Genomic DNA, 22,967 nt, shown 5'->3' on the forward strand with positions numbered 1-22,967 from the left:
AATGGATTAATGTGTATTATTTGAAAAGTAAATAAAAAAAATATTTTGTGTCTATTTTATAGCGATGATTCACGATAAATCTTTAACTATTGAAACAAACAATGATTGAATTTGAGTGTTGCCTCTCCATGAGCAATCATTCTTACCAAGCAAGAAATATTTTCGCTGGATTTACTAATCAACTTAACTTTCAGGCATCTTTTGACGAATGGTGGTATTTTGTATGACTTCTAAGTAAGTAAGTACGATCATAAAATTGATCTCGTAAAATGAAAAACTAAGTTAGTCTAAGATCTTAATTTTTAATTTTTTTTCACATTACTTCAATTTATTTTACAAATTGAATGAATAAGATTGATGAATTAAAACAAATCATTAAAAACTCAAAGTTCTATACTGAAATAAAACATTCATTACATAATCATGAATTCAAAAGAATAAGATGTTTGGCATTAGGTTCACCAATTGAAAGTTCTAACTCAAGATATCAATATGCTTTACTACTACTATTAATAGAATTATTAAATATCAAGGAAATTTCAATTTATGATCCAATTTTCAACGAGAAAGACAAAGAGCTACTACGAAACTTCAAAATAGAGGAAACTTATCCTTATCCAAAAGATGAAAATACTTTATTTTATATGCCACATCTTCCATTAAAAATAATGGAACAAATTATAAATACTGAGAAACCAGTATATTTCATAGGAAACGATATTGTAAGTCATACTGATAGATTGAGCAAACAGAAGCTAAATGAATTATATCCTTCGATGTCAATTCTATTACACCTTTTAAATGATAGCACCAATAATGATGGATTTACAAAAGTAATCAAAAGAAGAAAACAATACAAAGAACCAGAAATAAATTATGATTATAATTCTGTTTATTTTAAAGATATTGAAATTAAACGATATTTAAACAATTTTAATAAAACCGATCCTTGGGGAACATCTTTTTCAGACTTAGCATTTCATAAACTTAAAATTTAGAGTTTATTTTTTCAATCTATTCTTTGCTTTTTAGTTTCTGGTTCTTCTTTTAATAAATGTTTAGATAAGATTGAATATAAATCATCTTTTGTAAAAGGTTTTGCCAATATATCACTCATACCGTTTTGTAAATATGTAACTAAATCATTATCTTCAATATTTCCAGTCATTGCAATAATTGGTGTTTTTGTATCAAATGATCTTATAACACTTGTAGCTGTTGCACCATCTAAATTAGGCATAACAATATCCATTAATACTAAATCATATTTTGTATTTTCAACAGTTGATATTGCGTTTAATCCATCAGTAACAACAGTAACTTGACAACCATATTTTACTAAAAATTTTCTACATAGTTGGATACAAACATTATCATCTTCGACTAATAAAACATTAAATTTTGGGTTTGGTATGTTTGTTGTATTGATAGTTGCTGTTGTAGTGTTAACCGTTGCTGATGATGTATTTACAGCTGAAGGTGCTGTTCCAGCAGCATTTGGTGATGCCGTAGAATTTGTTAATGGAGATACTGGTTTTGGTGATGGTTGTACAAGTTCCTGATTAATATTGGGAGTTGAAGTGGGTGTTTGATCTGAAGGGGGATTTGGTTGATGAATAGACAGATGCCGACTTATTGAAGCTAATCCACTTACAGGACTTGTAATGGAATACGAAACACTACCATGATTTCGTGTATGATGCGGTATTGATATGGATCTGTTAATATGTGGAGGTACTATTTGTGGCACGATAGGTGATTGATTCAATCTAGGAGATGATTGTTGTAAATGTTGAGATATACTTGGTAATGAAGTTGCTGATAGATTGGGAAATGTTGGTGAATCTTGCAATTTGAAAGCTCCAACATTTGCAGGAGGTGGGAAATCCAATGGAGGTATTTTGATTCCAGATTGTAGTAAAACATTCATCAACACACTAATAGAACGATGATATCTTTCATTAAATGAATTTATTGAAACTATATGTTCAACTAAAGTTTTATATTTTCGTTCTAAAATATTTATTTCTTGATTCAACATTTGATTGCTATCTTTTAATTGATTTATTTGATCTTTTAATTGATTTTGAGCAGTGTTTATTTGATTATAATTACATGAGTGAGATCCATTAGATTCATTAGTTGATTCAGTTTTAATTTCTTTTTCTTCAGCTGGAGCCAGACTTGTTTTTGATCCATTTGTACTTTTTTTAGCTGTAGGTCCTTTTCTTTTTATATTTTCTAATGATTCTCGATCATTAATTTTAAAATTTGGATGTTTAAATTCCCATGCATCTTCACCATATGGATAAGTCAGTTTGGCATCATTAGGGATTTTGACTTTATGAAAATCATACTTATTCAATTGTCGAACAAAACTTGCAAAATTCGAATGTTTGAAATGACGTGGTAAAATATCTTTTGTAAAATTACTCGTGTTCAAAACAACAAAACTATCTCCATTTTGAGTCCATTTGACTACATTTTTATAACTATCTTCTTGTAACATTAGAAATAATTTTTTGACAAAATCATTTGACCCACTTTGATTTGAACTTGCAGTTGTAACTAGGGTTGAATTAGGTGGAATTGGATGATTCAAGGAAGACATGATTTGAATTAGTTATATGAAATAAAAATAATAATAAGTAAGACAATTAATTTAATTATATATAATGAAGAACTAAACTGGTTTTGCTATTTTGAGTGAGCTAGTACATCCGAGTAGATACCTTTTATAAAATGAGCGAGTAGTTTGTTAAATGAAATGTAAAGTTGTTGAAGCCGTAGATTTAATTGGTGATTTAGTTGTTAATTGATTTACTTTTATGAGGTCAAATAAAAATAATAAATTAAAAAAAAAAAAAGAGACGAACGGAAAATCCATGTCGTGTCAAAAACACTATGACGTAAATCTAAAAATAACTTTTGATGTTTACTATTATCTAGCATATAATTACTCGAGGATTTTTAATAACAAGTTTTTCATCTTCTATTGTCACTGGACCAAGTTCTGGATCCACTTCATTTGCACCAACAATTATAGCTTTTTCAATTTCTATTGGTAATGAGAAGTCACCTGTAGAATTCACTGACAATTTTCCATTTTCAAATTCAAAATTTATCATTTTAAATTCTGAATCAATACTTTCTCCGTCATCGACATATAATTGACCATTAGCGTAACCTTGAATATTCAAAGCAATTATCAATGTATATGGATCATGTTTCATTAGTTTTGACGATCTTCTATATCTTTCCTTTTTCGCTATAATTGAACCACCTTTGAGTAACATCGGTATATCGTTTATTCCAACTTTAAATTTTGAGCTATTAATTTTATCTCCAATGATTCCATTTGTGAATTGATAAAATATTTCATTTTCCGGAAGAACAAACTCAACTTCATTAGCTTCTTCATCAGTAATTGGTTTTACCAAGATACCTGAATCTCCTAAGAAAAACTCATCCTCAATCTCAAAAATATTTGAATTTGTCAGATTGTAATAATCATAAAAAATAGGTTTCAAAATAGGTGAGCCTGAAATTGAAGCTTGATAAAAAGCAGTATAAAATATAGGCAATAAAGAGTATCTCAATTTGATTGCATCCCTTATATATGAAGTATATGGTTCACCAATTAAATATGGCTCTCTCCTTCTCGAATCAATATGTGCATGAGCTCTGAAAAATGGATACCAAATACCAGCTTGATACCATCTCGTCAACAATTCTTTCAGAGGATTACCAAAAAATCCTCCAACGTCCGCTCCAGCAAATGGCATCCCAACAATATTTGAAGTTAAAATCATTGGAATTGAAACTTTTAAATATTCCCACTTAGACATATTATCACCAGTCCACATAGCTGCAGTACGTTGACTACCTGAAAAATAAGACCTAGTTAATATAAATGGTCTTTGTTCAGGTAATCTTGAAAGCATTGAATTATAAGTTGTTTCGTGATAAGTTAAACCAAAAACATTATGAATTGATCGATGTTCCCATTGTCCATAATGTATATTATCTTTTGGTGCGCTAGTTTCAGGTCCATTGAAAACAGATGGTTCATTCATATCATTCCATAAATGTAGATTTTTATGATTATCAGATATCATAAAAGTTTTATGTACATCATCCCAAAATTTTTGACTTTTAGGATTTAAAGTATCAATCCAGATAGATTCACCTGGCCAACAATGTCCACGATATGTGTTATCTTCATTATCCTTCATGCCTATGTTTTTAGAAATTATAGCATCACTAACAAAATAACCTGTTTTAATATGAGGATCAATAATAGCAACTAAATTTCTACCAGTTCTTTCTAAGACTTCCAACATTTCATCTGGTTTGCCAAAATTTTGAGGATCCCAAGTTAAATATTTTTTATTATCTGCATATTCTATATCCAACCATATGGTGTCAAAAGGGATTTCAAATTCATCAAATTTAGCACTTACTTCTAACACATCTTTAATATCATTATAATTCCATCTACATTGATGATAGCCTAAACTGGATAATAAAGGTAATTGAGTGAAACCTGTGATTTTACCATATACTTGATTTATTTCTTTTGGTGTATCTTTAATAAAGATAATAAAATCGAGTATTCCATTTTCGGATATCCAATGAATAGTTGAATCTTTACCCTTTTTTATATCAATGTAAGAATCAGCACTATTCACCCAAAATATACCAATTGATACATCCTTTTTAACTGCAGTCAATAAAGGAATTGAACCATACATAGGTAATCTTGAATCAGTTTCATATTCAAAAATATCAACATTATAAAATCTATAAGGTTCTTTTCCTGAAGTATCTTTTAAAAGCATTGAATCGGCATGTTCTGGGATTCCATATAAGTTGTTAAAACCTAATAAAGTGAAATCTAAACCAATAGATTCTGGTCCTAAAGGAAGTTTGTCTGATTTAGAGTCTTTAAAATCATCAGAAAACATATTAAATGAAGATTCCTGAGGTAGTAGTTTGTTATTTTCAATTGATCTTTGATGTTCTACCAATAAAAATTGTTTATCATTTATTAATAATACTTCTTCATTTTTATAGTAAAAAGTAAATTTAATTGGATTCAAATTGATAATTACTTCATGATTATCACTATAAGTCATTAAAATTTGATCGTCATTTATCTTATAGTCTGCTTTATCATTTGAAAGGTCTTTATTAAATGCCCATTTTGAAGTTTCATTATACCTGTTATGATTAACAAAATGTTCAATTGGGTTTCTAATTTCATCCAATTGAAATCTAAAACTGTTTTCAATAACACTAATTTCAAATGGGAACTTCACGTCAAATCCTATTTTCAATACTGTCCCTCTTAATTTATCCCCATCAATTTTAATTTGATTAAAATCAATATAATAAGGTGATTGGAAGTTTGAATCTAATGAAATTTGATTAGCATAATGTCGATTTCTATGACAAAATCCATTTTGATTACATGATTTAAATAAATAATCTTTAACAGCTAAACAATAATTTATTAAAATGAAGATAGTCACTAATTGTAAATTCATTGTGACATTTGGAATTATCTTTTAATGGTTGCAATAAATTTTATTGTAACAATTGTCTAATCGCGTTAAATTTGGGTCTCAAGTAAAAAAAAAGAATTTATTCCTTAGGCAATCAATCTATAATCAAGATGAGATTATGGTTGATAAGTTCATCAAATGTTTCATATGCTGACGAGTATGCAGATTGATAGTGAAAGATTTGCAGATCCTTGTCAATTTGTTCTCATATTTGCTCGTCAGTTGACAGAATAGATGTTAAAACGTATCAGAGTGTTTCGTTTTTCCACAAAATTTTGAGATATAATTCTCAATCAGCAATGCCAGTGTGAGCAAAGAAAAGCACAGATAGAAAGGATGTGAACAAGATATGGGGTTCGTTCAATTGAAATATGCTGGTTAACTGAATAACTATACTAAACCTACTATGGTCACAATACTATAAAATTAGACGTGTAATCTGGATAAAATATTATAAGTTGAAATTCATATACCGAAAAAAAAATATGAAAAAAAAAACAACAACCAGTTTAATTATTGTTAGAACCAAGCTTAGTCAACACAATCACATTACAAGTTACTTTTCACCCTACATCATAGTTAGCTCATTTGTAATATAACTTTATATTTCTCCTGTACATATAACCAACTAAACACCTTAGATATCAAATAATGAGTGATACAAATGATAGAAAAAGACAACTTGATTCATCTATAGAATCAATACCCAAAAAGCAAAAACCACTTGAAGAATTAAGTAAAGAAGGCCCATTAACACAAGCTGATGTTGTATATTTCAAAAAAGAAGCCATTTGGCGTCAAATGATTCAATATAAACAACAAGTAATTAAATTAAAAGGTGAAGTTAAAAAATTATCAAAAGAATCTGAATTTCTGAAATATATAGTTAGTGTATTAACAGCATGGTATGATGAAATTTTATTATTATTTGATTTATCATCTGGTAAAGATGAAAATATTTTAGTATCATTTGAAGAAAATGGTAATAACAAAGTTGAAATAAAATTAATTGAATTAAAAAATAAATTATCAAAAGCTATATCAAGTAAAATTAATGAAAAATTAGATTTTGATTCATTAAAAACAATAAGTCATTTAAAAAGTCAAAATGAAATACTAGCGAATGATAAAAAATCATTATCTGAAAAGATTGAAATTTTACAATCAGAAATACTTGATTTAATAGATAAAAAAGAAAGAAATGAATCTTTAACTTTAAAAAGAGTTGATGATAGTCGAAAAGAAATTAAAGAAGAGTCAGAGGAGGTAAAAGTGAAAAATGAAGAAGATCAAAAGGATCCAGCCATAGAAACAAATGGTACATCACAATCTATAAATACTGAAGAATTAGAAAAATTAAATAATGAAATAGATGAATTAAAATCAACTAATGAAATATTAAATAAACAAATCACAGAATTATCTGAATCAAATCAAGAATTATCTAAAAAAGCTGAAAATTTAGATAATAAATTACATAACCTACAAGAATCAGATTTACAAGAAAGTGTTAATTATAAAAAAATTATCAAAAATAATCAATTATTACAAGATCAAATTAGTAAAGTAAATAAATTAAATTCATTAAATATCAATAAATTAAATGAATTAGAAAAAAATCAAATTAATATAAAAAATTTAATTGAAAAAGATATAAAAGAAGAAAATGAAAAATTAAAACAACAATTAAATAAAAATGAAGAAGATTTAGTTAGAATTAGAACAACAAGAGATGAATTATTAAGTAAAAATACTATTTTAACAACTCAAATAGAAGATCAAAAGACAAATCAAGCATTAATAGAATTAAATAAAACATATTCAAAAAGAATAGAAGAATTAGAATCTATAAAATCATCAACAACAACAACAACAACCACCGAAGATCAAATTAATTTATTACAAAATGAAATTAAAGAATTAGAATTAGCTTTTAAACAAACAAGAGATTTAACATTAAAAAAATTAAATTCAACAATTGATCAAGATAATGTTATAAAAAAATTAACAATAGAAAAAACAAAAGCTGATCAAAAATATTTTGCATCAATGAGATTAAAAGATTCATTAACAAATGAAAATAAAATTTTAAAACAACAAATTTCCAAGACACAAGATTTAATTAAAAATTTAAATGAATTAGAAATTAATTATTTAAATAAAATTGAAGTTTTAAATAATCAATTAATTGATTATAAAATTATAAAAGAAAATTCAATACAAGAAAATTTAAATTTACAAGATTCAATAAAAAATTTAAATCAATTAAATCAATCTTACAAATCGGAAATTAAAAGAATTAATGAAAAAAATTCAAATTTTCAAGATGAAATAAATGAATTAACCACAATAAAAAATAAACAAGAAATTCAAATAAATCAATTAAATAAAAAATTAACAACAACAGAATCAACTTTAATAAAATATAAAACAAATAATACTAATCTGTTATTACAAGAAGATGAAGAACAATTAGAAGCTTTAAGATCTATTGCAAAATGTTCAGTTTGTACAAAAAATTGGAAAGATACTGCTATAACTGTATGTGGTCATGTATTTTGTTCAAATTGTACTCAAGAAAGATTAGCTGCAAGATTAAGAAGATGTCCAAGTTGTAATAAAGGATTTTCAAGTAATGATTTATTGAAAATTGTTTTATAAATTTTGTAGATAATGGATAAATATATGTGAATGTTTAATGATTTATCAAAATAGTTCTTGATTTTAAGATCAAATTCTTCTCTATCTGAGTTGTCTTTTTAACATTATTATAATTGGTTTATTTAAGACCGTATCTCTTGTTACTACAGAGCACTTACAAAAAGTCTGGTAAGCTTCACTTTGTATAGAGTTGGCGACACAAGAAGTATAAGAAACCGATTTATAGTTTTTTCCTCTTTTAATTAAGTTTCTTTTCTAGCAAGCTTGACTACTGATTCAATAAATAATTAGTTTTGAGGAGCATATACTCGAGAAAGTAAAATATACATGCTCTGAAATTTGCAACAATATGTCACAATTTATTGACTAAATTTCATACTTGTTTCAAGACATTCTCATGAAACAAATAAAACTATTTTTGTGAGAAATTTGCCATTAAACTACATTAACTCTATTAACGAAATCTCTTACATCCATCAGCAAAGTGATCATTCAAATTTGAGTTAATTTCAGAAAAAAGTTAAAGATTGGTTCATACTTTTTTAGAAATTTTTCATCAACTTAACTGTAAAATTTAGTTGAGAATAAAGTGCTGGTCATTTAAATTTTATGTAATTATATTATATATGTATGGATGTATAATAATATATAATAAGAGTAGTGTAACTTGCAACAATCTTAGCAAATTTTATTTTTTCCGCTGTTATTTTTTGTATATTACACAAAAACGTCATAATATATGTATTACATAATAAAAACAAAAAATTTTTCAAATATAAAAAGGAGATAAAATTTCCCGGTTTTTTTTTATTTCATTTTTTATGAAAAAGGAGAAGAGAGAAAAAAAGATTACTTATAATCTGAAACACAAAAATATTTATATTATTAAGGGGGTAGTGTAATAAACTCATACTACTATTAATATACATAATATACTTATACATAACATAATATACATACCATATTAATTATTAAATTAATTAATAAACAGAACAACAACTATCAACAAACAACTATTAACACTATCATCCATAAGTCATCAAATACACACTCACACATATACAAATTTGTTACATGTTTGTTTGAGTTTCGTTATCACACATAGTATCTATTTTTTTTTTACTTTCAATAATTAATTAACATATCATTGATACAAATCAAAATATATTTAAATAATGTCACAGATACTACCTAATACGAATACTCCTATTCAAACACCATCTTCAGAATCATTTAATAATAACAACCTCCACATCAATAATGATGAAAATAATGATTTAGATAAAGAATCATTAAATGATCATAAACCCACCGAAGATGATAACATTGATTCATCATTATTAGAAAAACAATCACAACAAAAACCATCTCATGAACCTTTATCACCACCAAATCCTACTCCAACTCCAGAAAAAAGGAAATTAGAAGAGAATGAGGAAGATCATGGAGAAAAAGAAGAAGAATCACCAAGTAAAAAACTTAAAATTGAAGAAAATAAAAATGGAGATATCCCTAATACTGAAAGTAATGGAGTTTTAGCTACTGAACCAAATAATGAACCAACAACAGAAGAAAATAAACCAGATGAAACAAATCTTGTTCAAGAATCATCAACCACTGTAAATAATAATGATGTAATAAAAGATGAAAATGAACAAGAAACTTCATCAACCACACAGCAAGATAATGAAATAAAAGAAGAAGCAACGACTACAACAGAAGCCACAACAGAACCCACACAACCATCATCAGATCAACCTACGCAACAAACAAAAGAATTACCTAAAGTACCTGCACCAAAACCACCAGCTGAACCAGATATGAATAATTTACCATCAAATCCAATGCCACAACATCAACAAAAATTTGCAATAAATACAATAAAAAATATTAAACGTTTAAAAGATGCAAATCCGTTTTTATTACCAGTTGATATAGTAAAATTAAATATTCCATTTTATTATAATTATATTGAAAGACCAATGGATTTATCAACTTTAGAAAAAAAATTACAAGTTTCTGCTTACCTGGAAATTTCTGATTTTATTGATGATTTTAATCTTATGGTTAATAATTGTATAAAATTTAATGGAGAAAATGCAGGTATATCAAGAATGGCAAAAAATATTCAAGCATATTTTGAAAAACATATGATGAATGCTCCACCAAAAGATTTACCACCACCACCAGCTCAATCATCATCATCAATATCACCAGAATCATCTAAAAAAAGAATAATTGATTCTGTTGCTTCATCAAGACCAAAAAGAAAAATTCAACCACCAAAACCAAAAGAATTACAATATGAAAAAACAACAAAAAAAGATCCAATAATGAGATATGCAAATGAATGTATAAAATCTTTAAATTCTCAAAGATATAAAGATTTAAATTGGGTATTTTTAGATCCAGTTGATACTCAATTATTCCCCACTTATTTACAAATTATAAAAAAGCCAATGGATTTAGGTAAAATTCAAACAAAATTAAATAATAATGAATATAATAATCCAGAAGAATTTGAATCTGATGTAAAATTAGTTTTTTCAAATTGTTATAAATTTAATCCTGAAGGTACTGATGTAAATATGATGGGTCATAGATTAGAATCTATATTTAATGAAAAATGGAGCAATAAACCTCAACCACAAATTGAAGAAGAAATTGAAGATGTATATAGTTCAGAAGAAGAAGAAGAAGAAGAAATTAATGAAAATATGTTATCCGATATTCCAGCAATCCAATTTTTAGAAAATCAATTAATTCGTATGAAAAAAGAATTAGATGAATTAAAATCTCAACATTTAAAAAAATTAAAAGAACAACAACAAGCAAGAAGAAATAAGAAAAAAAATAAATCAACCAACAGAAAAGGATCATCAAATAAATCTAAAAAACATCATCATCATCATAATTCAATTTCTTCAAATCATCCAGTAAAATTTACACCACCTCAACCTGTAGTTACATATGAAATGAAAAAACAAGTTTCAGAAATGGTTCCCAATTTATCAGAAAAAAAATTAAATCAATTTATAAAAATTATTCAAGATGATGTTCAAATAAATAATGAAGATGAAGTTGAATTAGATATGGATCAATTAGGTGATTCAACTGTTTTAAAATTATATGAATTTTTATTTGGTGAAAAAGCTTCTTCAACATCTGCTTCGAAAAATAAGAAAAAGAAATCTCCGGTTGGTGACGATGAAATGGCTCACTTACGTCATCAACTAGCTTTATTTGATGAAAATACCAGTAATTCCAATGGACATGAGCAATTAAATAATATTGCTCATGTACTGGATGATTCTGATGAATCAGAATCTTCTAGTGAGGAAGAATAGTAATAGGTTTATAGTAATAAAGTATATGTTATATATGTAACTATAATAATTCTAAAAATTAAGAAATTGTAGAACATACTCTCTTGATCTAGTGATGGTTTATGAATGATTCTCAATTTGTATCCTAAAAATGGTAGCTTTTCCTATTTTTAAAACACATGGAAACATGTAATAATTAAATTAAATCGCATCGTGATGATTTTATTCCAAAGGAAAAGGGTATACTTATTAAGTCTCCTCAACGCAAACATCCACCACCACAATTCAAATTCCAATTTCAACGTTGACTTCATTATCATTTAAAATGCGTAAATGTAAGATCTTTGTTGGATCATCACATCCAGAATTAGGTCAATTAGTTTGTGAAAGATTAGGAGTTGAACCAGCACCATGTACTTTAAAAAAATTTAGTAATGGAGAAACATCTGTTCAAATTGGGGTTAGTGTTAGAGATGAAGATGTTTATATTATACAAAGTGGTTCACCTCATATAAATGATCATATAATGGAATTATTAATTTTAATAAGTGCATGTAGAGGTGGGAGTGCAAATAAAATTACTGCTGTTATACCACAATTTCCTTATTCAAAACAAAGTAAAATGAAAAAACATAGAGGTGCTATAACTGCAAGAATGTTAGCTAATTTATTAGTAATGGCAGGAGCTGATCATGTTGTAAGTATGGATCTTCATGCAAGTCAAATGCAAGGATTTTTCACAAAACCTGTTGATAATTTATTTGGTGCTCCTACATTAGCAAGATGGATACGTTATAATATCAAGGATTGGGAAAATTCAGTTGTTGTATCAAAAAATCCAGGAGGTACAAAAAGAGTAACTGCATTAGCTGATTCTTTAAAAATTAATTTTGCAATGATTCATACTGATAGAAGAAGAACTCAAGATGAATATGCCAAAAAGAAACAATTAAAAAAAGCTAAAATTGTTGATGAAGATGGTCAAGATGCTGATGAACAAGATAATATAGTAAATGAATTACAAACTGCAAGAATTATACAAGGTCATGTTGTAGATGATGATTATCAATGTAAAGAAGAAAACAATACTAAAAAAGAATCAGATTCTTCATGTTTAGTAGATATAAATGGATCACATTTAACAAAACAAAATCTAATAGATAGTGATGTATTAGGAGGATCATATGATGTTGCAAATTCAGATGATGAAGATGAACCATTAATTGAAGAAAAATTAATAACATTAGTTGGTGATGTTAAAGATAAAGTTGCAATAATATTAGATGATATGATTGATAAACCAAATTCTTTTATAGCAGCAGCAGAACATTTAAGATTAAATTGTGGAGCAAAAGCTGTATATGTTGTTGGAACTCATGGAATTTTCACAGATAATTGTTTAGAAAAATTAACTGAATCTCCTTGTATTGATAAAATTGTTGTTACAAATACTTATCCTATCCCAAAACAACAAATTGAAAATAATTTAAATAAATTAGTTGTTATTGATGTTTCACCAATTTTTGCTGAATGTATAAGAAGAGATCATTTTGGAGAATCTATATCTGTTTTATTTGATTCTTTAGCAGCTATTGAATAGGTTAAAATGTTATATTATTATTTATTTTGAGATCCATTTGTCATGTAGAGAAATTCTTTGCTACATCTTATTTTCAAAAGTAAAATTGATTTTTTATGATTCTTGCTTATGAAATAAATTTGGAATCTCTAATTCTTGTAAACCTATGATAGAGATAATGAATTATTGAACGTTACCAATAACTGACTCTAACCAATTTTGACTCAGGATGGTCCTGTTTCAAACTTTTTTAGTCGTTTGACATTAGAGCCGCTTGATTAAAAGTTCTGTACACAAAAATAAGAAAAATATAAAACCGTTTAAAATTCCGCTCTTTAATTTTTTCTTTATTTTAACAACCAGCTTCTAATCCAAAATAAATGAATAAAAATAAATATGGATATATAGATGAATGTGGGAGTATCATTTCAATAACAACAGATGAAAGTGATATAGAAACTGATAATGAATCATTAATTGATTCTCAAATTTCATTAAATCAATTTATTGAATCAACAAATTTACAATCATTTACTTTACCTAAAACTCAAGATGAATTTGGACTGTATTACGTAGAGAGAAACTCAGAGTCGGTACAATCTCATCCAGAATCAATAGAAACAAATTCAGACTCGATAGAGTCAATATCAGAATCAATAGAATCACTTAAAACTATTTCAAATACACAATCAAATACACAATCAGATACACCTTCAAATACTCAAGATGATTTTAAACTGTATTATGAAAGTTATTCATCTGAATTTATTGAGTTTATGAATTTAAATCCAACAACTTATCATGTAATAACTCATTTTAAATCACTTCTTGAAAATAATGGATTTCATTATATAAAACAAAATAAACCAATAAAAAATTTAAAACCTGGTTTTTATTATACTAGTCGTAATGATCAATGTTTAATTGCATTTATTATAGGAGGTAAATGGAAACCTGAAAATGGATCATGTTTTGTTGGAAGTCATTCAGATGCATTAAGTATTAAATTAAATCCAAGAGGTTCCATACGGAAAAATATAGATGGATATGAATTATTAGGAGTTGCTCCTTATTCAGGTAGTTTAAATAAATATTGGCTTAATAGAGAATTAGGATTAGCAGGGTCTGTGCTAGTGAAAGAAAATGGTAAAATTCAGAGAAAATTAATAAATTCTAAAGTTCCAATTGCATTTATACCACAAGAACCAAGTAGAAATGATAATGAAAATTATAATCCTCAAACTAAAGAAGTTCCAATACTATCGTATTCTAATGAGATATTAGAACCAACCGATGAAGAAAAACAAAGTAAATTTTATAATCGTCATTCATTAAGTTTACTACGATATATATGTAAACTAAGTAATACATCAATAGAATCAATTATTGATTTTGATTTAGATTTATATGATACTCAACTAGCATGTAGAGGTGGGATAGAAAATGAATTTATTTATTCATCAAGTTTAGATGATAGATTATGTGCATTTGATTCAATTTATGGATTAATTGAATTTAGTCAAAGATTTTTTACTGATTTAGAACTTTCAGAATATAATGGATTATCAGGTATATATTTAGCTAATAATGAAGAAATTGGATCATTATCAAATACTGGAGCTTATGGAGGATTTTTAATTGATAATTTAAAATCAATAGTACAAGATAAATGTGATGGTACAATAAATGAATCAATTGCAAATTTAACAACAAATACAATAATATTATCATCAGATGTAACTCATGCAATGAATCCAAATTATATTGAAGCTTATTTAAAAAATAATTATCCATTACCAAATATTGGACCATCAATAAAATTTGATTCAAATGGTCATGTATTAAGTGATTCATATGGTAAAGAATTTTTAACAAGAATTATAAATAATTTACTGGGGGTAAAATTACAACAATTTCATATAAGAAATGATTCAAGATCAGGTGGAACTATTGGACCTATACTATCAAATGGTAAACGAGGAATTAATGGTGCAAAATTAATTATTGATGTTGGATTACCAATTTTAAGTATGCATTCTATTAGAAGTATAATGGGATATAAAGATGTTGGAATTGGTGTTAGATTTTTTAAAGAAACCTTTACGAGGTGGATTGATATAATCGATGATGTAGTTACAAGAGACTAGTTATTTTATCGTTATGTCATTAGATCTATTAATTTGTTGGTTTACTTTTACTCTTTTTAGCAAGAGCATATTTAATTGATTTAAATATTCCAGCAGTTAAAACTCCCTTTATAGTTTGTAAAATTGAACTATAAGTAATGGTTCTAGCTATAAGATTCTTTATATTATTTGGTAAATTTGAATCTTTTGCAATATCTTTTATAGAAGATTCTGGATATTTACTATATAATTGAGTTCTAAAATGTAATGGTAAACAACTTATTAATTTAATTCTTGAATTTATATTTAAATTTGTTTTAAAAGTTCTATTTTTTTCATCATTATCTGTAATTACCAAATAATTTTTATGAATGAAAAATTGTAGTATTGGATCATATAATTTTTTAAAATTATCAAATTGTTTTGTTACTATATTTTTGGCTTTATTAGGGTTTTCTCCTCCAACAATCATTCTAAAATCTCCTAAATATGATAAACTTGTAATTTGTTCATATAATTGTTTTTCAGTAAATTGATTTGTTTTAATTAGAAAAATTGCTATAGTCATTGCATTCTTTAGATTGTATTGATTTAAAAATTTTAACATTATATCATTATCTTTTATATAATTTACTGGTTTTTGTAATCTACCAGCAAAATATAATGAACTCCATTCACTTAAATCCATTAAAGCAGATCTTTTTGTAACTATTCCATATTTTATAATTTTTTCTTTTACCGTGATGTATGGATTAAAATAAATCCCATTTTTACCTTGAATTAGATTAATTAACCAAGTAGAACTAGTTGAATAATGATTTGGATTTTGTTTTAAATTTTCTTGATGAAATATTCGTGAATCTTTAACTAAAAATATAAAATCTAATTGTTTTTCTTCTTTTAATTCATAACCATCTTGTGGTATTATTCCAGATCCATAACCAATTGATGAATCTATTGGAGATTTGAAAGTATCAACTATATCGACCAATTGATTCTGTAAATCATTTTCACTTATTAAATTTTGATTATCTGCACAAAAATCTTTTGGTATAATTAATTTATCAAATCCTGCTGCCCCTTCTGTTATAATTGGTCTATAATATTTATCTGAATATGGTGTTGTAGTACTAACAAATGTATATTTTCTAATTGATACATGAAATGATCTAATCCAATATTTTATCATTACCAATACATCTATTGTCGTGGTAGTGATTGTTATAATAAATTTTGTTTACCTTTTGTTTCATTCTCTCTCTGAAATAAATTTTTCAGACAGAATGTTTTTTTCAACCAACTTGACTCACACCACCACCACCAAAATGTCTCAAGTCTATAGATCAACTAGATCTGACAAACCAGAAGAATTATCATTTGAAGATGTTGTAATGACAGGTTTAGCCCCAGATGGTGGACTTTATTTACCATCTGAAATTCCTCAATTACCTTCTAATTTTCTTGAAACATGGAAAGATTTATCATTTAATGAACTAGCATTTAATATTTTAAGATTATATATAAATGAAAGTGAAATTCCAAATGAAGATTTAAAAAATTTAATTACAAAATCTTATTCAACTTTTAGATCAGAAGAAATTACTCCTTTACAAAAAATTAATGATCAAATTCATTTATTAGAATTATTTCATGGACCAACTTATGCTTTTAAAGATGTTGCATTACAATTTGTTGGAAATTTATTTGAATATTTTTTAACTAGAAGAAATTCTAAAAAATTAAAGGGAGAAGAACGAGATATTATAACAGTTGTTGGAGCAACATCTGGTGATACAGGATCAGCTGCAATTTATGGATTAAGAGGTAAAAAAGATGTATCAGTATTTATATTATACCCCACTGGAAGAATAAGTCCAATTCAAGAAGAACAAATGACAACTGTTGAAGATTCAAATGTTCATACATTATCAGTAAATGGTACATTTGATGATTGTCAAGATATTGTTAAATCAATATTTGGTGATAAAGAATTTAATGATAAATATCATGTTGGAGCAGTTAATTCAATTAATTGGGCAAGAATTTTAGCTCAACAAACTTATTATTTTTATTCATTTTTTAAATTACAAAAAATTATTGGTAACAACCTGAAAATAAGATTTGTTGTACCATCTGGAAATTTTGGTGATATTTTAGCTGGTTATTATGCTTATAAAATGGGATTACCAGTTGATAAATTAATTATTGCAACTAATGAAAATGATATTCTTGATAGATTTATGAAAACTGGAGAATATGCAAAACAACAAGAAATTGGTGTAAAAGCTACTTATTCACCTGCAATGGATATATTAATTTCATCAAATTTTGAAAGATTATTATGGTATTTAATTAGAGATAATATCACCGACAAGAATGATGAAAAAGCAGGTTCTATATTAAATGATTGGATGAAACAATTAAAAGAGAATGGGAAATTTACTGCTCCAAAAGAAGTTGTAGAAAAAGCTAGAACAATATTTGATTCAGATAGAGTTGATAATAAAGAAACAATTGAAACAATAAAGGAAACATATACTCAAAATAAATATATACTTGATCCTCATACTGCAGTTGGTGTAAGAACAACCACAAGATTTTTAAAAAAAGATCAAGAACCAATTAATTATATATCACTTTCAACTGCTCATCCTGCTAAATTTTCAGAAGTTGTAAATAAAGCTCTTGATACATTTGAGAATTATTCATTTGAAAAAGATGTTTTACCAGATGAATTAAAACAATTGAGTACAAAGGAGAAAAGAATTAAATTAATTGATGAACCAAGTGTTTCAAAAGTTAAACAAGCTATAAAAGATGAACTAAAATTTTAAACCACAAATAATATACGTTAGTTATTTTTTCTTCAATTCTACTTTACCATCAACTATATCAACTTTATACCCAACATCTTGTAAAATCGAATCATCAACGGTTTTTTTAGCTTCTAATTCTGCAACAAATTGTTGATTCTGAGAATTATTCTCTAATAAATATTTTACACAAAGTATTGCTTGTTCTTTTATAAATGGATTGTTTTCATCAATTTGACAATTTGATAAAATTAATGCTAATCCACCTAATTCTCGAATTAGGTTTTGATTTTTTGTTGACTGGTACGTCATATAAGATAAACTGATTATTATGTATGATTTTGCCGATGAATAAGGAATAAGTTCTTCTACCTTCGATTTCATAGTTACTCTTTCAACATTCTCATGTGTTATTTTCAAAAGTGAAATTAATGGTTTTAATAATTGTTCATGATCAAAAAATTGTATAGCTGCTTTGAATTTTGCTGTTTCCGCTAAAATATGTAGCGAGTTTAATATATATTTCTCAAGATTTTCATCATTAATAGTTTCCACATTAACTTTATCCGCATGATCTAAAAATATTGGAACAACCCAAGCTAATAATCCAATTAATTGAAAATTATCCCAATCATCATTTGTTTCAAGAATTACAGAAGTAAGTTCTAACCATTTTATTTGATCCTCTTGTAAATCTATCCATTTTTTAAAACTTTCATGAGTAATTATATCATAAATTAAATGTATTAACATTTTGGAATCATGATCATCTCCAATTTTTGTATATAAATTGAAAATTGTATTTAAAACATGATTATCTCTTATTTTTAAAAGTTTTAATAAATTTTCATTTGTAGTATCTGATTCTTCTGAATAAAATTGACGAAATAAAAAATGAACTACCGGGGTAGGAGATATTTTGGTTTTATTGAAAAGTTCATTAATTTCTTCAATATATTCATTTCTTTTAAAATTTGCTAAAATTTCCCAATAAACTTGAATACTTTTATCAACCCATTCATTTTCATCTAACTTTTGAAACTTTGTAAAACTTGTAATTACTTTTGGAAAGTAAATCGTATTTAGATTAGGAGCTGCATTTCTTATGATCAATAAAAGTCCTCTATATAATCTTAATTGTAATACATTATTTTCAGGTGTATATGATAAGATTTGATCAATTGTTGTCAATTCTTCACTCTCCTTATTTGCCGATTGAATAGCTTGAGATATTAGTGTGAGACAATCATCGAAATTTGAGTAATCATTATTAGTTAAGTCAGTAAGTGTTTGATTAATTATATCATTTATATTCATTGAATTAAAGAGAGTAATCGGAGTTTTACATTTTTTTCGTAGATAATTTTGCAACAATTTCAAGAATAATTACATGCATTAGGGTTCAATAAACAATATTTAGAAGCTAAAGGAGGTACTTTATAATTCAAATCAACCAACCATTCTCTGAACTTGAATATACGGGGTGTGAAATTTTTCAATCCATCAACTTTATACCCACTCCATAATGTTTCAGCTAAAGCAGCTGTTCTTGGCCAAATTGAACTAGTTAAAACATTTGAATCCACTTGTTCGGACCATAACACAGCTTCTGCTCCTACTACTAATGACTGTTGTTCTTTAGTCAAATTTTTTAAAATGTTAAATGAATAAATTCTTTGATAAGTCTTATATGGACCACACCAACTACCTGCTTGTCCTGAATTAAATTCATCATTTTCTGGAGCTTCAACATATCTCTTATCATTGGTTAAAAAACCTCCATGTCCACAATCTAGATAAAGATGATCTGCCAGTGACACAATAACCTGGTGACCTTTATTTGTTAAATTTTTTACAACATCAAATCCATGCCAGACTTGTAAAGTTATATTTTGAGGTAAATTCACATTATGCTGAGATATTATATCATCCCACATAATTATATTTGCAGTGTTGAATATTGGAAAGACTTTATTCAAATAAAGTTGTATCATTTCACTTAATGTTTGATTTTGAAACCATTCTTGAGGATAACAAGACTTTTGAAGTTCATCATGTCCCACATGAATTGTATTAAAAATGAATTTCATCTCATTAAACACATTGTTTATAACTTCATATGTTTTATTATTCAAAATATCTAATTGACCTGGAGGAGGTTCAACAGCTAAACCTTTCCAAAAACAATCTCCACAAATTACTATCTCTTCATCAACTTGTCTCCAACCAGCTCTAGCATGTCCAGGAATATCTATTTCTGGTATCACAATGACTCCTCTTTCTCTCGCATATTCAAAAATAAATTTTAAATCAGAAATTTTATATTTTTCATCAATTGAAAAGGCATCATTTGACATTTGAGGATATGAATCTAATTCAAGAGGCCAGCTCTGAGTATCAACTAAATGCCAATGTAAAACATTCATTTTAACTAATTCCATTATATCAATTTGTTCCAAAATTGAATCAATTGTTAGATAGTTTCTTGCAGAATCAATCATTAATCCACGATGTCGGAATCGTGGTGAATCTTTGATTATCACTGAGTTTTTGATGAAAATTGAATTGTTGATTTTGACTAGTAATTGTTGTAAAGTCGATAATGCACGTAAGGCACCCCATAAGGTTTCGCTTCTGATACCTATACCATCAATTGCATTGACTCGTAATTCATAAGATTCATCACTCCCTATTTTTAAATCCGAAATAAAATCATTCACCAAAACTTTAATTTGTAAAGGTAAAAATTCAAAAACTCCAATTTGTTCACTACCTCGTGGTACTTTTCTATTTTTGATTCTAATTAACGCGTTATTCAAGATATTATCATCACTTGTTAAATATAAATTTTGTAAATCAACCAATAAAGGTTTACCATATTCACTAACGACTTGTGGCTTGGGTAGTACATTAATTTGAGCATAGATTCCAATTAAGAAGATTAGAAATATCAACATGCAACTTTTATTTATTATTCTATTAGATCTATTAAAAAAAATAATCTAAGGATTATAGTTTTGATGATATTCGTTCTTGTTTTAATTGTTGTTCAAATGCATTTATCATAATAGTTGTTACTTGAGGAGCAAATAAATAACTTAATTGATCATAAATTGGATTTTTAAATTTATATAATAAAGTAAAATTAACTTGACAATCACCGGATGAAGTATCTTTAAAATTCCATTCAGTTTCTAATTCATGAAATAAATCTAATTCAATACTTCTTGCAATAACTTTTTCATTTTCAATACAATCTAATTTACATTCAAATTGTTCTGTAATATCTTTCCATCCAATTTTTAAACCAGCTTTTGATGGTTGTTTTCTTGAATCTCTTTTAGAAATAAATGAATCTTCAACAAATGGAACAAAATTTTTATAATTACTAACATCACTAACTATTTTATAAAGTTGATTGGAATTTCCATTAAGTTTTTTACTTATGCTATAAGTTTGAGGTTTTGAATTGCCAAAGAATGATCTCTTAAAGCATATTTGTGTGGTACGTCTTATCATCGACTTGCAATCGTCTGACAAGATTTTTCAAAAAATAAATTCGAATTCACATAAGTGTTAAAACAGAGATCAATTCTACAATTTTTTACATTCTTTAATTTTAACATTTGTTTATTACATGATAAGGGAGTTCGTTACATATTTACTTCTTGACTGTGTCATAAAAAATTTATTGAGCACGGGTGTAAATGTATTGTTTTGAGTGTTTTAAAACTGGTGTTATAATTCCATCTTCTTCTAATTGTCTTAAAGCAACACGAGCTAATGAACCACCAATCTTTAATCTATCAACTAAAACTGATACTGAAACATATTTATAAGTTGGAACATCTTTTAAAATTCTATCATATTTTTCTTGATCTAAGATAACTAAATGTTGAGCTTTATCCTTAACTTTTCCTTTATTCCACTTCTTTTTACCTTTTTTACCACCAGCTAAAGCGGCAGCAGCTTTAGCGGCTTTGGTTTGTTGAATTTTTGGAGCCATTCTAAAGATTTTTGTTAGTATTAATATTCTTCTGAAAAATTGGACGCAATCCTTCTAGTTTGAATTTGTTATATGGTGAACGTCTGAGACTTTTGATGCGATACAACATGAAAACTGGAATGTTGATATAATTGAAAATGATCCATTTTTTTTATTTATTGATGATTCTCTAATTCGCTAAGTCTCATTGATTGATTTGGCATTAATGTTCAACTTCCTGCTATCTTAGTCGCTCTTTGATGGTGAATTTCAAACATTGCAGTTATTTAGTCTTGCTATCCTATTCATGATCATTCAAAACATACTTCTATAGTTGCCTTATAATGCTAAACAGAAAACGTAATCAATTCTTAGTCAAAGGTTTTTTTCTATCAAAAGGATGATAATATTTTTTCACATACTTAATGCAATTGGTAGTAAGTGTTTTTGGTTTTGTGCTATAATTTAAAGTAGGGCCAGAGCCCTAATAGCGCTTGCAGAATAAATTATATTCAAGCCGTTGAAAAATGAATACTTCATCACTTAAATGAAGTTAAATAATGAGGTGACGCTTACTAGAATAGACATCTTACTTCTATAACTTTAAAGTAATCATTACCTAATGTAGGTGAAGCTTTTGTTGCAACATCCATGTAAAATAAATTCGAACGCTGATCCTATGCAATAAATTGGTCTCTAGGTCTTATTTACAAGTATGTTCGTCATGATGAAATTCGGACGTGCTTTAAACTAAGAAGAATTCTTTAAATAGAGACTTACGATCATATAAGCGAACTAAACTTTGGAATCATCTAAGATTTTTAAACATATTAAAGTTAAAGCTCTCAAAAAGGAAATGTGGTACTTGGTAGCTACTCAAAATCACACACTCTTCTTTGAATTTGCTATA

General features: G+C 26.7%; 13 protein-coding genes across 13 annotated transcripts; 6 read left to right on the top strand and 7 right to left on the bottom strand. All coding sequences in view use genetic code 12, as the record gives it.

Annotated features, from left to right (window-relative positions):
* Nucleotides 1-344: 344 nt before the first annotated feature.
* Nucleotides 345-998, top strand: KGF55_001994 (uncharacterized protein; the record flags this gene model as incomplete). The annotated part of the gene is made up of 1 exon (XM_051756627.1): nucleotides 345-998. One exon carries the CDS (start codon nucleotides 345-347, stop codon nucleotides 996-998), a length of 654 nt encoding a protein of 217 aa, XP_051614982.1.
* An 11-nt stretch (nucleotides 999-1,009) lies between these two features.
* SKN7 (kinase-regulated stress-responsive transcription factor) lies at nucleotides 1,010-2,611 on the bottom strand (the record flags this gene model as incomplete). Its single annotated transcript, XM_051756628.1, has 1 exon — nucleotides 1,010-2,611. One exon carries the CDS (start codon nucleotides 2,609-2,611, stop codon nucleotides 1,010-1,012), a length of 1,602 nt encoding a protein of 533 aa, XP_051614983.1.
* A 334-nt stretch (nucleotides 2,612-2,945) lies between these two features.
* On the bottom strand, nucleotides 2,946-5,549 carry ROT2 (glucan 1,3-alpha-glucosidase ROT2; the record flags this gene model as incomplete). Its single annotated transcript, XM_051756629.1, has 1 exon — nucleotides 2,946-5,549. The coding sequence occupies one exon, from the start codon at nucleotides 5,547-5,549 to the stop codon at nucleotides 2,946-2,948; it is 2,604 nt and encodes an 867-aa protein (XP_051614984.1).
* Nucleotides 5,550-6,218: 669 nt separating this feature from the next.
* BRE1 (E3 ubiquitin-protein ligase) lies at nucleotides 6,219-8,228 on the top strand (the record flags this gene model as incomplete). Its single annotated transcript, XM_051756633.1, has 1 exon — nucleotides 6,219-8,228. The coding sequence occupies one exon, from the start codon at nucleotides 6,219-6,221 to the stop codon at nucleotides 8,226-8,228; it is 2,010 nt and encodes a 669-aa protein (XP_051614985.1).
* A 1,175-nt stretch (nucleotides 8,229-9,403) lies between these two features.
* Nucleotides 9,404-11,575, top strand: BDF1 (chromatin-binding protein; the record flags this gene model as incomplete). Its single annotated transcript, XM_051756634.1, has 1 exon — nucleotides 9,404-11,575. The coding sequence occupies one exon, from the start codon at nucleotides 9,404-9,406 to the stop codon at nucleotides 11,573-11,575; it is 2,172 nt and encodes a 723-aa protein (XP_051614986.1).
* A 304-nt stretch (nucleotides 11,576-11,879) lies between these two features.
* Nucleotides 11,880-13,154, top strand: KGF55_001999 (ribose phosphate diphosphokinase subunit; the record flags this gene model as incomplete). Its single annotated transcript, XM_051756635.1, has 1 exon — nucleotides 11,880-13,154. One exon carries the CDS (start codon nucleotides 11,880-11,882, stop codon nucleotides 13,152-13,154), a length of 1,275 nt encoding a protein of 424 aa, XP_051614987.1.
* Nucleotides 13,155-13,513: 359 nt separating this feature from the next.
* On the top strand, nucleotides 13,514-15,280 carry LAP4 (Lap4p; the record flags this gene model as incomplete). The annotated part of the gene is made up of 1 exon (XM_051756636.1): nucleotides 13,514-15,280. One exon carries the CDS (start codon nucleotides 13,514-13,516, stop codon nucleotides 15,278-15,280), a length of 1,767 nt encoding a protein of 588 aa, XP_051614988.1.
* A 28-nt stretch (nucleotides 15,281-15,308) lies between these two features.
* On the bottom strand, nucleotides 15,309-16,448 carry PTH1 (putative phosphatidate cytidylyltransferase; the record flags this gene model as incomplete). Its single annotated transcript, XM_051756637.1, has 1 exon — nucleotides 15,309-16,448. The coding sequence occupies one exon, from the start codon at nucleotides 16,446-16,448 to the stop codon at nucleotides 15,309-15,311; it is 1,140 nt and encodes a 379-aa protein (XP_051614989.1).
* A 136-nt stretch (nucleotides 16,449-16,584) lies between these two features.
* On the top strand, nucleotides 16,585-18,093 carry THR4 (threonine synthase; the record flags this gene model as incomplete). Its single annotated transcript, XM_051756638.1, has 1 exon — nucleotides 16,585-18,093. The coding sequence occupies one exon, from the start codon at nucleotides 16,585-16,587 to the stop codon at nucleotides 18,091-18,093; it is 1,509 nt and encodes a 502-aa protein (XP_051614990.1).
* Nucleotides 18,094-18,114: 21 nt separating this feature from the next.
* On the bottom strand, nucleotides 18,115-19,389 carry KGF55_002003 (uncharacterized protein; the record flags this gene model as incomplete). Its single annotated transcript, XM_051756639.1, has 1 exon — nucleotides 18,115-19,389. The coding sequence occupies one exon, from the start codon at nucleotides 19,387-19,389 to the stop codon at nucleotides 18,115-18,117; it is 1,275 nt and encodes a 424-aa protein (XP_051614991.1).
* A 59-nt stretch (nucleotides 19,390-19,448) lies between these two features.
* Nucleotides 19,449-21,029, bottom strand: HEX1 (Hex1p; the record flags this gene model as incomplete). The annotated part of the gene is made up of 1 exon (XM_051756640.1): nucleotides 19,449-21,029. One exon carries the CDS (start codon nucleotides 21,027-21,029, stop codon nucleotides 19,449-19,451), a length of 1,581 nt encoding a protein of 526 aa, XP_051614992.1.
* A 52-nt stretch (nucleotides 21,030-21,081) lies between these two features.
* Nucleotides 21,082-21,591, bottom strand: KGF55_002005 (ubiquinone-binding protein; the record flags this gene model as incomplete). Its single annotated transcript, XM_051756641.1, has 1 exon — nucleotides 21,082-21,591. One exon carries the CDS (start codon nucleotides 21,589-21,591, stop codon nucleotides 21,082-21,084), a length of 510 nt encoding a protein of 169 aa, XP_051614993.1.
* Nucleotides 21,592-21,760: 169 nt separating this feature from the next.
* Nucleotides 21,761-22,710, bottom strand: RPS25B (40S ribosomal eS25 domain-containing protein; the record flags this gene model as incomplete). The annotated part of the gene is made up of 3 exons (XM_051756642.1): nucleotides 21,761-22,079; nucleotides 22,480-22,541; nucleotides 22,651-22,710. 3 exons carry the CDS (start codon nucleotides 22,708-22,710, stop codon nucleotides 21,761-21,763), a joined length of 441 nt encoding a protein of 146 aa, XP_051614994.1.
* Between the last annotated feature and the right edge of the window lie 257 nt (nucleotides 22,711-22,967).

This window comes from Candida pseudojiufengensis (genome assembly GCF_024610245.1).
Source record: "Candida pseudojiufengensis strain CBS 10847 chromosome Unknown scaffold7, whole genome shotgun sequence".
NCBI classification, from domain to species: Eukaryota; Fungi; Ascomycota; class Pichiomycetes; order Serinales; family Debaryomycetaceae; genus Lodderomyces; species Lodderomyces pseudojiufengensis.